Source organism: Conger conger, chromosome 6 (genome assembly GCF_963514075.1).
Source record: "Conger conger chromosome 6, fConCon1.1, whole genome shotgun sequence".
Classification (NCBI taxonomy): Eukaryota; Metazoa; Chordata; class Actinopteri; order Anguilliformes; family Congridae; genus Conger; species Conger conger.
The window spans coordinates 64,288,109-64,301,987 of record NC_083765.1 but is presented as its reverse complement, the minus strand read 5'-3'; the positions used below and the strand labels follow the sequence as shown (position 1 = coordinate 64,301,987).

At 41.7% G+C, this 13,879-nt stretch overlaps 1 protein-coding gene across 3 annotated transcripts in view; it reads right to left on the bottom strand.

Moving 5' to 3' along the window:
* Positions 1-3,730: 3,730 nt before the first annotated feature.
* The window catches only part of lgr4 (leucine-rich repeat containing G protein-coupled receptor 4), an 87,698-nt gene continuing 77,549 nt past the window's right edge, over positions 3,731-13,879 (bottom strand). Inside the window, exons 15-18 of one of the 3 annotated variants that reach the window (XM_061246353.1) lie at positions 12,021-12,146; positions 11,369-11,481; positions 10,152-10,208; positions 3,731-9,977 (exon numbers count right to left, since the gene is read on the bottom strand). In XM_061246353.1, the coding sequence (XP_061102337.1) occupies positions 8,677-9,977; positions 10,152-10,208; positions 11,369-11,481; positions 12,021-12,146 (1,597 nt within the window). In that variant the 3' untranslated portion in view covers positions 3,731-8,676. The remainder of the gene's footprint in view (positions 9,978-10,151; positions 10,209-11,368; positions 11,482-12,020; positions 12,147-13,879) is intronic. The other 2 variants (XM_061246354.1, XM_061246355.1) reach the window with 2 other exon arrangements.

Below are 13,879 nucleotides of genomic sequence, written 5' to 3'. Positions count from 1 at the left end.
TATTTTCTGAAATATAGATGTGTTAGTCTTATTTTCTTTAATATATGCATCGAGCTACTGGTATCACCACCAGTAGTACGCGCTGTCTATACACACCGGGTTGCTAATTTAGCGAGCAAAATGAAATGAGAGCCGTTGTCAATTATGTGGCAGCCATTACGCTGAACAAACGGGACAAAATGACCACGTTCACGTGACATATCACGTTGGCCAATCACAGAAAAAAGTATCTACAGTCTATGGTTTTGCGAAGGCAGCAGGGTTGCCATGTTCGCGTTTTTCGTTTTGATGGAATTTTTATCTAGACATGGCAACACTGGAAGGCAGTTTTCCTTCTATTCATTAATTCATTCATTCATTCATTCATTATCTTAACCCACTTATCCTGAACAAGGTCGCAGGGGGCTGGAGCCTATCCCAGCATACATTGGGCGAAAGGCAGGAATACACCCTGGACACACACACCATTCACTCACACACTCATACCCACAGGCAATTTATGATGGGCAATCCAATCAGCCTAACCTGCATGTCTTTGGACTGTGGGAGGAAACCAGAGTACCCGGAGGAAACCCATGCGAACACAGGGAGAACATGCAAATTCCACAGAGAGGCACCAGCTGACTGGGATTCAAACCCAGGACCTCCTTGCTGTGAGGCGGCAGTGCTACCCACTGCACCATCCGTGCCACCCTAGTTTCCCTTCTAGGTCAAATTATATGCCGTGACCACTTTATTAGGAATGCCTGTACACCAGCTTGTTAATGCAAATATTTAGTCCGCCAATTATGTGGCAACGACTAAATGCATAAAAGAATGCAGGCCAATGCAGGTCAATAGGATCAGCTGTTTTTCAGACCAAATGTCAGAATGGGGAAGAACTGTGATGTAAGTGACTTTGACTGTGCAATGATTGTTGGTGGCAGACAGGGTGGTTTGAGTATGTCAGAAACTGCTGATCTCCTGGGATTTTCACACACAACAGTCTCATTTTCAGAGAATTTTGCAAAAACAAAAAACATCCACTGAGCAGCACTTCTGTTGGCAGAACCGCATTGTTAATGACAGGTCAGAGGAGAAGGGCCAGACTGGTCGAAGCTGACAGGAAGGTGACATTAATGCAAATAACCACACATTACAATAGTGGTATGCAGAAGAATAAATACCTAATAACCGAGTGTAAATTATATCTCTGTGATGTCACATATCGATGCATAACATGTCTACAATCTAAAAAAAATTGTGTCGAACCGACAGGAGTGCAGGCTTGTCAGAATATGCAATATGCATATGAATTTTCAGTGGGGGAGGCTGGCCATGCCTCCTTTTGACACAGGAGGGAGACACAGATCAAGAAACCAAGGTCTCCTATAAGAACATTGGGTGAAATAAGGTTAAGCACACAAAGTTCCAGGACGATTAAAAGCCATACACTATTTTCACGTAATTTTTTATAAATATACAGTGGGCCCCAGAATTATTGGCATGCTTGATAAAAAATAAGAAAAAAGGCTCCATATAGGCTGCAACAGTCTGTATGTTATGTTTAGGACAGCTATATGCTTTTATTTCAACACATTTACTTTTATGTTTCATAGTTTTTATTCAGGAATCTCACTATTTCTGAAAATCATAGGTGTCAAAATTATTGACACCCCTAACAATTATGGCTTAAGTTTTTAACATTTTGCTTAATTTAGTTAAAAGGAATTATATTGTGTCATTCCCTCACTTCCTGTTTCACTAGTGTATAAAGATGAGGTAACAAGCATGCAAAATCCCTTTGTCAACCATCAGCATGAGAAAATCCAAAGAACTGCCAATTTAAAGGCCCGGACACACCAAACCGACGGTCGGCCGTCGGACGTCGGTGGCGCCCTGTCGGGCGAGTCTTTCCGGTGTGTCCCGCACGCCGACACTCCGTCGGCATGTTTTGGAGGGCTTCAACATGTTGAATCGGCGTCGGAGCCCCCAGAGCCGTCGATGAGAGAGAGCTCTCTGATTGGCTGTCCAGCTAGCGAATCAGTGCACGAGAAGAGAAACGGAAGCGACGAAAGCAAGCCATTCCAAAGTTACTATCACTACCAGACATAATTTTCGATTAGTATTACTAAATAGCGAGAGAACAAGGAAATTGCTGCAAACTGTTTGTTGTGAGCGAGACAATGGCTGCTTCTAGGTCCAACGCAATGCAAACGCATTCCCCGGTCTTCCGGTTTCCATTTTTTGAAAGACAAATACAGACTACCACCACCTGCTGGTGTGGAGAGTTATTACCTCTCACGCAGGCGCAGAACGTACGTGCAACTCGGCCGTCGGCGGACCGTCGTTGCGGTGTGTTCGGCACAGCCAACATTAACGACGCGTATCGACACGAGGCGATCTTTGTCGGCGCTCCATGGCCGACCGTCGGTTTGGTGTGTCCGGGCCTTAACACAGACACAGATAATTGACCATCACGAGTTGGGTTAAGGATACAAAAAAAATGCATGGACAGTTAAACATGCCACTTAGCACTGTAACAGTAATAAATAAAAAACATTAAAAAAAGGAATGGTTGCAAACCTGCCAGGAAGATGATGTGCATATTATCCCAACGGGTGGTAAGGAAAATGGTGACAAAGACCTTTAGTAGCCCAAGGGTCACAGTTTCAGACATTGGTTGTCTTGGGGTTACCAAGTCTAAAAAAAAAAAAAACATAAAATGTCACCACTGGCACAAAAAAAGAAGAAAATCTGGTTGTTTCTTCTAGGAAGTTGTATGGTGGATTTATTTAAATCAAAATGATTTTAAAAATGATTTAAAATCCAAACAAAAACAACAACCATGTTCTGCAAGAGCCAAGTGTCCAGACTAAAATGTCAAAATTCTTCCAAATGTGTTTTCTAACCTTATCACAAACTAAAGTAAAATACTCACGGCTGTCTTCTTTGCCATGGTTATTATTATTGGCAACCCTTGTTTTTTAATCTACAAAGTGGAGTGCCTTTGTGCAGGATCTAGCTGGTGTTTGGGTAGTTACAGTTGTTGTCTTAAAGTATTGGCAGGTGGCAAGCAACATGTCACATGATTCCCGATAAGCAGCTAAGAATTGTGATATGCATGGTGTCGGTGAGGAAATATTTTGCTCCAAGCACAATGTAATAAACTATCTTATACATAAATATGTCAACAGAGATTGCACAACTCCAGTCAGATTATTGTTGATATTCAGGATGTGAGAGGGAAAAAAATTATAGGGTTGTTATATTTTTATGGCTAGTCTCTATTGTGCATTGTAACTTTCTCAATTAATTGTGTGTGTGTGTGTGTGTGTGTGTGTGTGTGTGACTGGTTGAGTATGAGGGGTTGAAGCCTACCAGTGATGTGTGTGTGAGTGACTGGTTGAGTATGAGGGGTTGAAGCCTACCAGTGATGTGTGTGTGTGTGACTGGTTGAGTATGAGGGGTTGAAGCCTACCAGTGATGTGTGTGTGAGTGACTGGTTGAGTATGAGGGGTTGAAGCCTACCCTAGCCCTACCCGTGATGTGCTTGTTTGTGTGTGTGTGTGATATGCCTACCCTAACCATCCCGGCGGTTCCTGACCAAAGTATTTTCATGCGCATCGTTCATTTCTCAAAAGCCTGCATATATAAAGCCTGTATATTTAAAAGCCTGTATATATAAACGCTTGTATATTTAAAAATGTATATTTCTCTTGATTGCGATTAAGCAGACAGAATCCAAGAAAAAATCTTAAAGCAATTGTTTATATAAGGGTTTGGTTTACAAAAATTACAGTATACAGTACATAAATCCCTCCCACAATTGGTATAAACTTGATGTGTGAATTTCATTCAGTGACGATGTACAACCAGACTTATTTACAAAGCAAGCAAAAATGCAAAACAGAAAACATTTTATTTAAAACCATAATTTCTCACATATACTACTGGTAGCCACTACATTTAAAGAGGTAGCTTCCATGGTTGGCTAAATCATCCATTTATCGATTAATTATATTCTGTAAAAGAATTTACAATGCACAGACACATTTTATGAATTTTTCTCCAGCATGTCATGCAGCTCATACATCGAGCAGTGTTTGCGATGCAGTTGGCTTCTGGATCACACTGTAGATTTAGTCGATATTAAAACTATTTTTCAAGGAGTGGTGATATGAAACTGACATACAACCAATTATATTTGATTCTAGAATGATTAAGGAAGAGCAAAACTGATAACCTGGTGTAACTGGTCAATGACAAACACAAAACCCATATCCATTAAAATAGTCAAAGTTAAAGGTTTCCCCCAAAAAATAAAAAATTCGTATTGTGCATTATTATTTGCTGTAGTGGAAAAGTTTGTGCTCAGAAAAAATGTTATTTAATCCACGCTTTCTGTACAGCATCTTCATTTTGCAGGCCCTGGTGTCGTATAAAAGACCGCAAATGTAGGCAGTACGATCCAATTATACCACATCTGTAAAATATTGGCATGGAAAAGGTGCATCACAGACAAATTAGGTTTTGTCACTGGACTTAAATCCCTGATAGGTTATACCCACATCAATCCACAGCCCCAAACTGCACACCAGCATACACAAGCTACAGTGCAGAGTGTATTCTCCTTCACAAACAAATGCACTCAGACCTCTATGCAACCTCACTGGCACCAGAGAATGAATCCCTATGTCCCTGTATGTTATTATTTTTTAACATGCAATACTATGAGACTCCACCACGATGCACAGAACACCAGCCACCCATACTACTGCGACTGCAGCTACAGGAAGGTAAGAACTGGGCCAAACGGCAACAGGTCAAAATGAAGACAAGCCCATTTGAAAGGCTGAAGGCTCAATGTTTGGTGTATACGTTGCTAATTTTTTACGGTGAGAATGGTTTAGTCACAGCCACCTGACGGAACGGTTCATTTAAAAACAAACTCTCAATGGATTTGCATCATCAGATGATGAACAGACCCAATCACGATACCTGATTAAACCCTGTTCACACAAAACCAAATGAATACGGAAGTATTTTACACGTGAAAGGAGGGGGTAAGGGGCAAAAACTGACAGTCTACAAAATACACAACAAACTAATCAGTGTGCCCGTACAGCAGCTTTCTGTCACAAGTCTTTCACTTTTCTTAAAAAAAGACGGGGAACAAGATAACTTGGCACTAAAGGAATGGATTTTACAGGATGTCCGCCCTGCTAAACCTTTCATTAAATGATTTTGGGAGGGGAAATGAAATTAGAAAAAAGTCATCCTCATTATCCTTGGCTTTCCGGCAGGAAAAATGTTCAGCAAATTAACCCATCAGTGCTAAAACACACAGTTCTGCATGCTGATGTTTCACAAATTCAAACACATCCAGAATGCCTGATGTAAGATGTATCGCTAGACTCAATACTAGTTGGAAGCCTATTCCTCATGCTTGTGTTATTGTCATTTTTATTATTAAGCCATGAGTTAGAAAGCATTTTCTCTTGCTGGTACTGGTATTTTCTCACAATCGTTCTGATAACATTTCACTGATTGTCATAAAACTCACGGTCAATGAAAAAGAAAAGGACGCACAGGGATGAACAGCAGAAAACAAATAAACTATTTCCTGTGTCAACACTTGTGTGATCTCTCACCACAATATGTATTATTGTTGTTTTATGCCAACTTGTACTTCACCGAGACAAAGAAATATTGGCCCGCAAAGTTCAGTATGTTATCTCTAAGGATTCTGCACTACTGGCATGCATGCGCATGCACGCACGTACGCACGCGTATCCTTGTCTTTCCTTTATTTAGTTAAGGCTTCATAAGCGAGAGCCCTCAGGGCCTCTCTTATCGACCCTTAGCTATCCACGTTCATTACACCCACCTTCTCACCCAACTCACATCCTTTAATTGGCCTGCTATCTTTGGCATTACCTTGTGAAATACCAATGGTCGTATTAGTCATGTCAGTTGGCTCTTTTGCCCTCTAACTGGTGAGCATTCTTTATGTGCTGTGTACTGCATGTGGCTCGGCCCGTGAACACACACCCAACCGTATCTTTTATAACATTAAAAATTCAAAAAAACATCTTAAACAAAGAGACAAAAATAAGAGAAAAGACTGTGAGCAAGATAGCACACAAATTCCCATCATCACAAAATGGCGCTGTCTTTAGCAAACTAATGGTGACAAGATGATATTTCGATAACTAGCTGTACAAAGTATGTGGGGAAATATTCATCACTACCTGAGCAGACAGTTGGCAGTTGCAGACCTTCACAGCAGTCTCAGTAGGGAATCAATAAAATGATTTACCATTTGCTTTCCATTTTCCTATGTTCACACTCAGTCATAACATTGAGTTAACATAAAAACAATGTTAACTCAATGTTATGTTATTGTTAAACAAATTTCACAGTAAAATGTCACTTGAACAAAATCCTCTTTTTTTCTGCCTGGTTTCCTCTAGTTTGGCAGTATCTGCAGTGGGGTCCAGAATGATTGGATTATTGGCACCCTTAATAAAAATGAAGAAAAAAACCTGCATAAAATAAACAACAGATAATAATCTATATGTTATTTAACATATACTTTTATTTCAATACATTTACTCTCATGTTTTAATTATTTTCATTAGGTGATGTCGTTTGTTTCTCAAAATCTGAGATTATTATGGGCACCCCAACAAAAAGTATTGTGAATAAAAAGGTGAAATTGGCAATAAAATTGTACAATGTAAAAATTTAAACAAAACCAAGCATCTGGAGTCTGAAATTATGACTGGAAGAGAGTGAGATATTTTGCTGCCAGTGGTCCAGGGTCACTATTTAAGATCAGTGGCACAATACATTCTAGTACCAGGACATTTTGGCAGAACATCTGGTTGTATCTGAGACTTGGTCATAGGTAGATAGTCCAAGCAGGATAATGACTCCAACCATACATCAAAATCCACATAGAAACGGTTAAGTAAAAACCTCCATGTTCTGCAGTGGCCACCTCAGTCTCCAGACTTACATCCCATCAAAAGCCTCTTGTCTGGGGGGTATCCCTAGGATATCAATGATATCAAGTTCTGCCTGGAGGAATGGTCAAAAATCCCTCCAAATGTGTTGTTTCACTTTCTCACAAATTATATGTGTATTTTGCTAGTTTCTGGATGTGATGCTCTGACTTATGGTAGAACCTTGTAAGTCGCTTTGGATTAAAAGCGTCTGCCAAATGACTAAAATGTAAATGTAAATAGGTCAAGACTCCTTTGCCAAGGGTGCGAACAATTGTGAAACTGTTTTTTATGATAATAATTTTATGAATTATTAATAAAGCACACTTCATGTGTTGGGAAATAAAGCCCATGTCAATAACTATTCATTTTTTGCTTTGCATTTTGTTTTCATATATTTTGTGCATATTTATCAAGGGTGCCAATAGTTCTGGAGCCCACTGTATATCAGTGATGTAAACCCAAATAGGTAGCTTGGAAAATAACTGTAAATCAAAAAATATTGAAATGGCTGCAATTAACAACACAAGCTGCAAATGTTATGTGCACATACTCTATGTACACTTCTTTTGAATCTAATGCTATAATCTTGAATTTTTTCATATACCATGGAAAGGTGAATATGGTTTCTAATACCAGGAGAGTGAGATCCTACTCTCAAAGCTACAGCAACAGTGGGTCCCACAGTTTAAACAGGGGTTTAACTTTCCGTAAAACTGCACATAACATACATGAAGCTCAACGGAAGCCGCAAACTCAAAGTTGCTTTACAAGAGTTGGTAGCCAGATTACAAATGGTGAAGATAAGCCAGTCTTCTCCTTGTGCACATTGATGAACCTAAAACAGTACAATCAGTCTAATGATGACACTAGAGTGCAGTACCTCCGTTTCATTTAAGACTGTACACTTAATGGCTGGTAAGTGATTGCATCTGCGAAGCAGAATGATGACAATTAGTGGCAATCAATTACAGCCAGAAACTGTATCAGCAAAACAGTTTAACTTTTGTATGACAAGCTCCTCTATATTTGTGACACTTGAATTTCTGCTTTCATGTGAAAAGTGATTAGGTGAGTTAAAGGAGGCATTCTGATCATTAATTTCTCCTACTGAACCAGGTACCGCTGGTACTTTTTATCTTGATTTTTACAGTGAACCTGGTATAATGACGCTGAAGCATTCACAAAAGCAAACAAAGAAGTACTTGAAAAAAAAAAAAAAAAGATTCATGGCTCAAAAAAGTTTTACATATTGCCAGATTCCCTTCTTGATAGGCAAGTCTCTAGTCACACAGTGATACGAAAAGTGCTTCCCGAATGGATGTTTGTACAGGTACCCTGCACACGTTCATAGTGATACAGGTACCCTGCACACATTCATAGTGATTTACTTACAGTTAGCTTTGTGCGTGCACAAACCCAGACGCACACACACACACACACACACACACACCCGCACCCACAAACACGCACGCACCCACGCACACACACACACACACACAGGCAGACACGTACCCACCCACACACACACACACGCACCCGCGCACACACACCCACGCACACACACACCCATGTACACACTCCCACACACACACACACACACATGCACACACACGCACATACACGCACACACATGCACACACACGCACGCACACACACATACGCCCAAACAGGCCCATTGGCTGTGTCAGTCTCTGATGCGGGGGATGTTGTAGGAGTAGGGCCCCAGTGGCAGCCCCCGGCTGTGGTAGAAGCAGGCGCGCCCGCAGGCCTGGACCTGCTCAGAGCTGTCGGAGATGAAGGAGTCCCCCTCGTCGGCGTACTCCGACTGGGCAGAGGGCGTGGCGCAGTCGGACCAGTACCCCCCCGGCTGCCCACAGGGCGGGGCCAGCGCGGGGCAGCTGTGCCACTTCACCAAGTGTCTGCAGGCCAAGGGCCGGGCCAGCAGCACCGACTCACAGCAGCTGCACAGGGTGGGGTCGGCCTGGAGCTGCGAGTAGGCCCCGCAGTCGTACACCAGCTCCTGAGCGGCCCGCCCGCCCGGCGGGGCGGACCCCCCGCCCCCCGGCCCCGCCCCGGCCTCCGCCTGCCGCCCCGCCCACCCCAGCCTCCGCAGCCTCCGCCAGTCCTCCCGGAAGAGCGAGCTGAAGAAGACGTAGAGCACGGGGTTCAGGCAGGCCGGCAGGGGGAAGAAGATGAGCGTGACTGACTTGGTGATCTCCGGGCTGTTGGCCACGCCCGTGAACAGCGGTGCGAACAGGAAGGCGGCCACGGGGCAGAAGAACATGCAGTCGGTGAAGATGAGCCAGGCCACGTGCCGCACCATGCCGGCCTGGAGGGGCTCGGCCAGGTCTGCTTTGCCCAGGCTGCAGTACAGGTGCGTGTAGACCACCACCATCAGCAGATAGGCCAGGGAGTTGAGGAGCACCAGGGAGGCGGTGAAGCCCAGGGACGGGGTCTCCCCGGTGGAGAAAGGCAGGCAGAGCGGGGAGGTGGAGAACTCGCCCACGTGGAAGAGGGGCAGGCAGGCCGCCGCCCCGGCCAGCAGCGCCAGCAGGGCCGCGGCCCCCCCGAAACGCGCGCGCCGGCCCCTCGGGCCCCGGGGCCCCTTGCCCAGCAGCTCCTGCACCGCGCCGCTCCGCTCCACCGCCGCCAGCGCCAGGAACAGGACGGACGACTCCGACGAGAACACGGCCAGGACGCCCACGGCCCGGCAGCCAGGCCCGGTCTCCCACCACACCCCAAACTCCGCGAAGGCGCCCCACGTGACCGCGTCCAGGGCACTCAGCAGGCCCACGTACACACCCATCAGCAGGTTGGAGGCAGCGAGCAGCCCCACCAGCAGCTGGGCCGGAGACAGCACCCGCCCGGGGCAGAAGGTGGCTGCCAGCACCAAGGCGTTGAAGACGAGCGCCGCCAGGCAGATGAACCACACCGTCAGCCGGATCATCCAGCTGCCCAGCAAATGCGTGCAGGGCTTGAAGGCACCTGCACAGAGCAACATCACAGGTTACTCATCCAGTGAGACCATGTTCACAAGCTTGTGTTCTAGGCTCCTGACTCAACATCATTTAAAGAATTTTCCCACAATTCCCAGCACTTCATTCACACTTTCTGTGGAAAATGGCAATGGCAACACCAGGGAAAGGTAGTTTCACAGACCTGGAGAAGGCGTACAGTGCATGTTGAGATGGACTCTCTCATCCTCTTCTTCTCTGACTGCAACACAAACAACATTTTACTTGGGGGGGGGGGGGGAATGGCAGATTGTGTAAAATAGATATGCATAAACAATCTTCTGGTCCATATTTAACTGCAGGAAAGCTGTGCATGTTTTCACCCCAGGGTGGGTAATGCATGGAGGCTGGATTTGGATGAGGTCACGCAGGCAGTCCTCAGGCCAATAGTCTCAGTCATAATGTCCCTCGAACTAACATACACAGCAATATACAGTGAGCTCCAGAATAAAAATATAAGATAAAAATGTGCAAAAAATATGTCAACTAAAAAATAATACAGTCATTAATATAAGCCTTATTCTGGATATAAGTCTGGAGACCATTGCAGAACATGGATGTTATTTTCACCATTTCTGTGTGGATTTTAATGTATGTTTGGAGTCATTGTCCAGCAGGACAATCTACCTATGACCAAGTCTCAGCATCCTAGCAGAGAAAACCAGATGTTCTCCCAAAATTTCCCCGTACTTTGTTGAATTCATTGTGCCATTGATCATAAATGGTGCCCCTGGCCACTGGCAGCAAAATATCTCAAAAACATCAATGACCCACCATCATATTTCACAGGAGGTATGAGATGCTTCTCCTTGTTTGCATTTGAGGGAGCAACGTGCACTTTTTCCATTTTCCTGGCAAGTTTGCAGCCATTCCATGTTTTAAATGTTTTTACAATTGCCCTTACAGTACTAAATGGTATGTTTAACCATTTATGTTGTTTTTGTACCCACTTGTGATGGTCAATTACAATATGTCTCTTTGGAATTGAGAGTACTTTGGCTTTTCCCATGCTGATGGATGACAAGAGTAATTCTGGAAACCCTGTATATTTGGGTGATAAAATCCCCCCCATTAAACACTGAAATGGAACTGGGACTGGCCACCATACTTAACCCTTTCAGTCATGGTTAATCCTGTAGTATGGAGAATATGTTAACAGTAAAACCAGCTGTATTCTGATTTGTGGTGTTTTTACTGCCTTGGTACGTTACTGTTAATCCTGCAATACTTGTTCTTCAGTGATAACCTCCTGGCATATATATTTTGACATATTTATGAGACCGATTCTTTCAACAAGCAACTCACCACTAACACACGTAACATGATGACTCATGACAAGATAGAAATACGTCTTCTCCTTACCAGTAGCTTGGGTGCTCATGGCTTTTTCTCCATCATCCTCCTCAGACGGCCTCTCAGTGGAGTCACATCCGGAGAAAGCACAGCATTGGTAAGCGTAGGGGACAGATATCGACCTGCCGAGACAAAGGGAAGACATGTGATCTGGGTTCTGTGACGCTAATGGTAAAGCTGACTCCCAGCAAGCAGCAAGACCAGTCACAGGCTAAGTCAGTCCTCTGAACGCACCTGCTAGCTCAGCGCAACTCATCACAACTTGTGCACATTTGATAGTCTTTGCTACACAGCTTTGCGGATTGAGCACGAAGATAACTCAGAATTGTTTCTGGTTCACAGGCACGTGAATGGCTGCCATTTGCTTGGCTATACATGGAGAGGCAGGATGACGTGCACCATCCACAAGGTAACATGCCAGATTCGACTGACCAGATCCCCAGCACTACATTCTTATTGAAAGATCTGCCTCTATACATTGAAGCAAAATAATAATAATTCCAAGAGGATGTATCTTTTGAAAATTGGAAATAGATATTACGTACTCTGACAATGCCCTCACAATTCCTGCTACCAAACGGTACCTCCGGTCAGTATCTGTGGGGTCTGAGATAGTTCCTACTCCTACACAGTCCTACTTCCAGACAGCTGTTCCTCTGACCTGAGTTTAGGCAGGTTCTTGGCTGCCAGAGCACCTTTCATCTCCAGATTCCCCGATAGTTTGAGATGATTGAGGTCTTTGAGCCCCGCTGTGGGCATGGAGCTCAGAGAATTCACACTCAGGTCCCTGGAACAGACAACACAACATCTATATAACACAACATGTATACAACACAACATCTATATAACACAACATCTATATAACACATCTATATAACACAACATCTATATAACACATCTATATAACACAACATCTATATAACATGACCATGTTTTATATATAACACAACATCTATACAACACAACATCTATATAACAGGACCATGTTTTACATATAACACAACATCTATATAACATGACCATGTTTTATATATAACACAACATCTATATAACACAACACCTATATAACACAACATCTATATAACATGAACATGTTTTATACATAACACAACATCTATAACATGCAGATCATATATACATAAAACACAACATCTATATAACACAACATCTATACAACACAACATCTATATAACATCTATATAACACAACATCTATACAACACAACATCTATATAACATCTATATAACACAACATCTATGTAACATGACCATGTTTTATATATAACACAACATCTATATAACATGACCATATTTTATATATAACAACATCTATATAACACAACATCTATATAACATGACCACGTTTTATACATAACACAACATCTATATAACATGCAGATCATATATAAATAAAAAACAACATCTATATAACACAACATCTATATAACATCTATATAACACAACATCTATATAACATGACCATGTTTTATATATACCACAACATCCATATAACATGAATATGTTTTATACATAACACAACATCTATATAACATGCAGATCATATATACATAAAACACAACATCTATATAACACAACATCTATATAACATGACCATGTTTTATATACAACACAACATCTATATAACACAACACCTATATAACACAACATTAATATAACATGACCATGTTTTATATACAACACAACATCTATATAACACAACATCTATACAACACAACATCTATATAACATGACCATGTTTTATATATAACACAACATCTATATAACACAACACCTATATAACACGACATCTATATAACATGACCATGTTTTATATACAACACAACATCTATATAACACAACATCTATATAACACAACATCTATATAACATGACCATGTGTTATATATAACACAACATCTATATAACATGAACATGTTTTATACATAACACAACATCTATATAACATGCAGATCATATATACATAAAACACAACATCTATACAACACAACATCTATATAACACAACATCTATATAACATCTATATAACACAACATCTATATAACATGACCATGTTTTATATATAAAAAAACATCCATATAACACAACATCTATATAACATGACCATGTTTTATATATAACACAACATCTATATAACATGAACATGTTTTATATATAACACAACATCTATATAACATGACCATGTTTTATATATAGCACAACATCTATATAACATGACCATGTTTTATATATAGCACAACATCTATATAACACAACATCTATATAACATGAACATGTTTTATACATAACACAACATCTATATAACATGCAGATCATATATACATAAAACACAACATCTATATAACACAACATCTATACAACACATCTATATAACACAACATCTATATAACATCTATATAACACAACATCACAACATCTATAACACAACATCTATATAACATGACCATGTTTTATATATAACACAACATCTATATAACATGACCATGTTTTATATATAACACAAC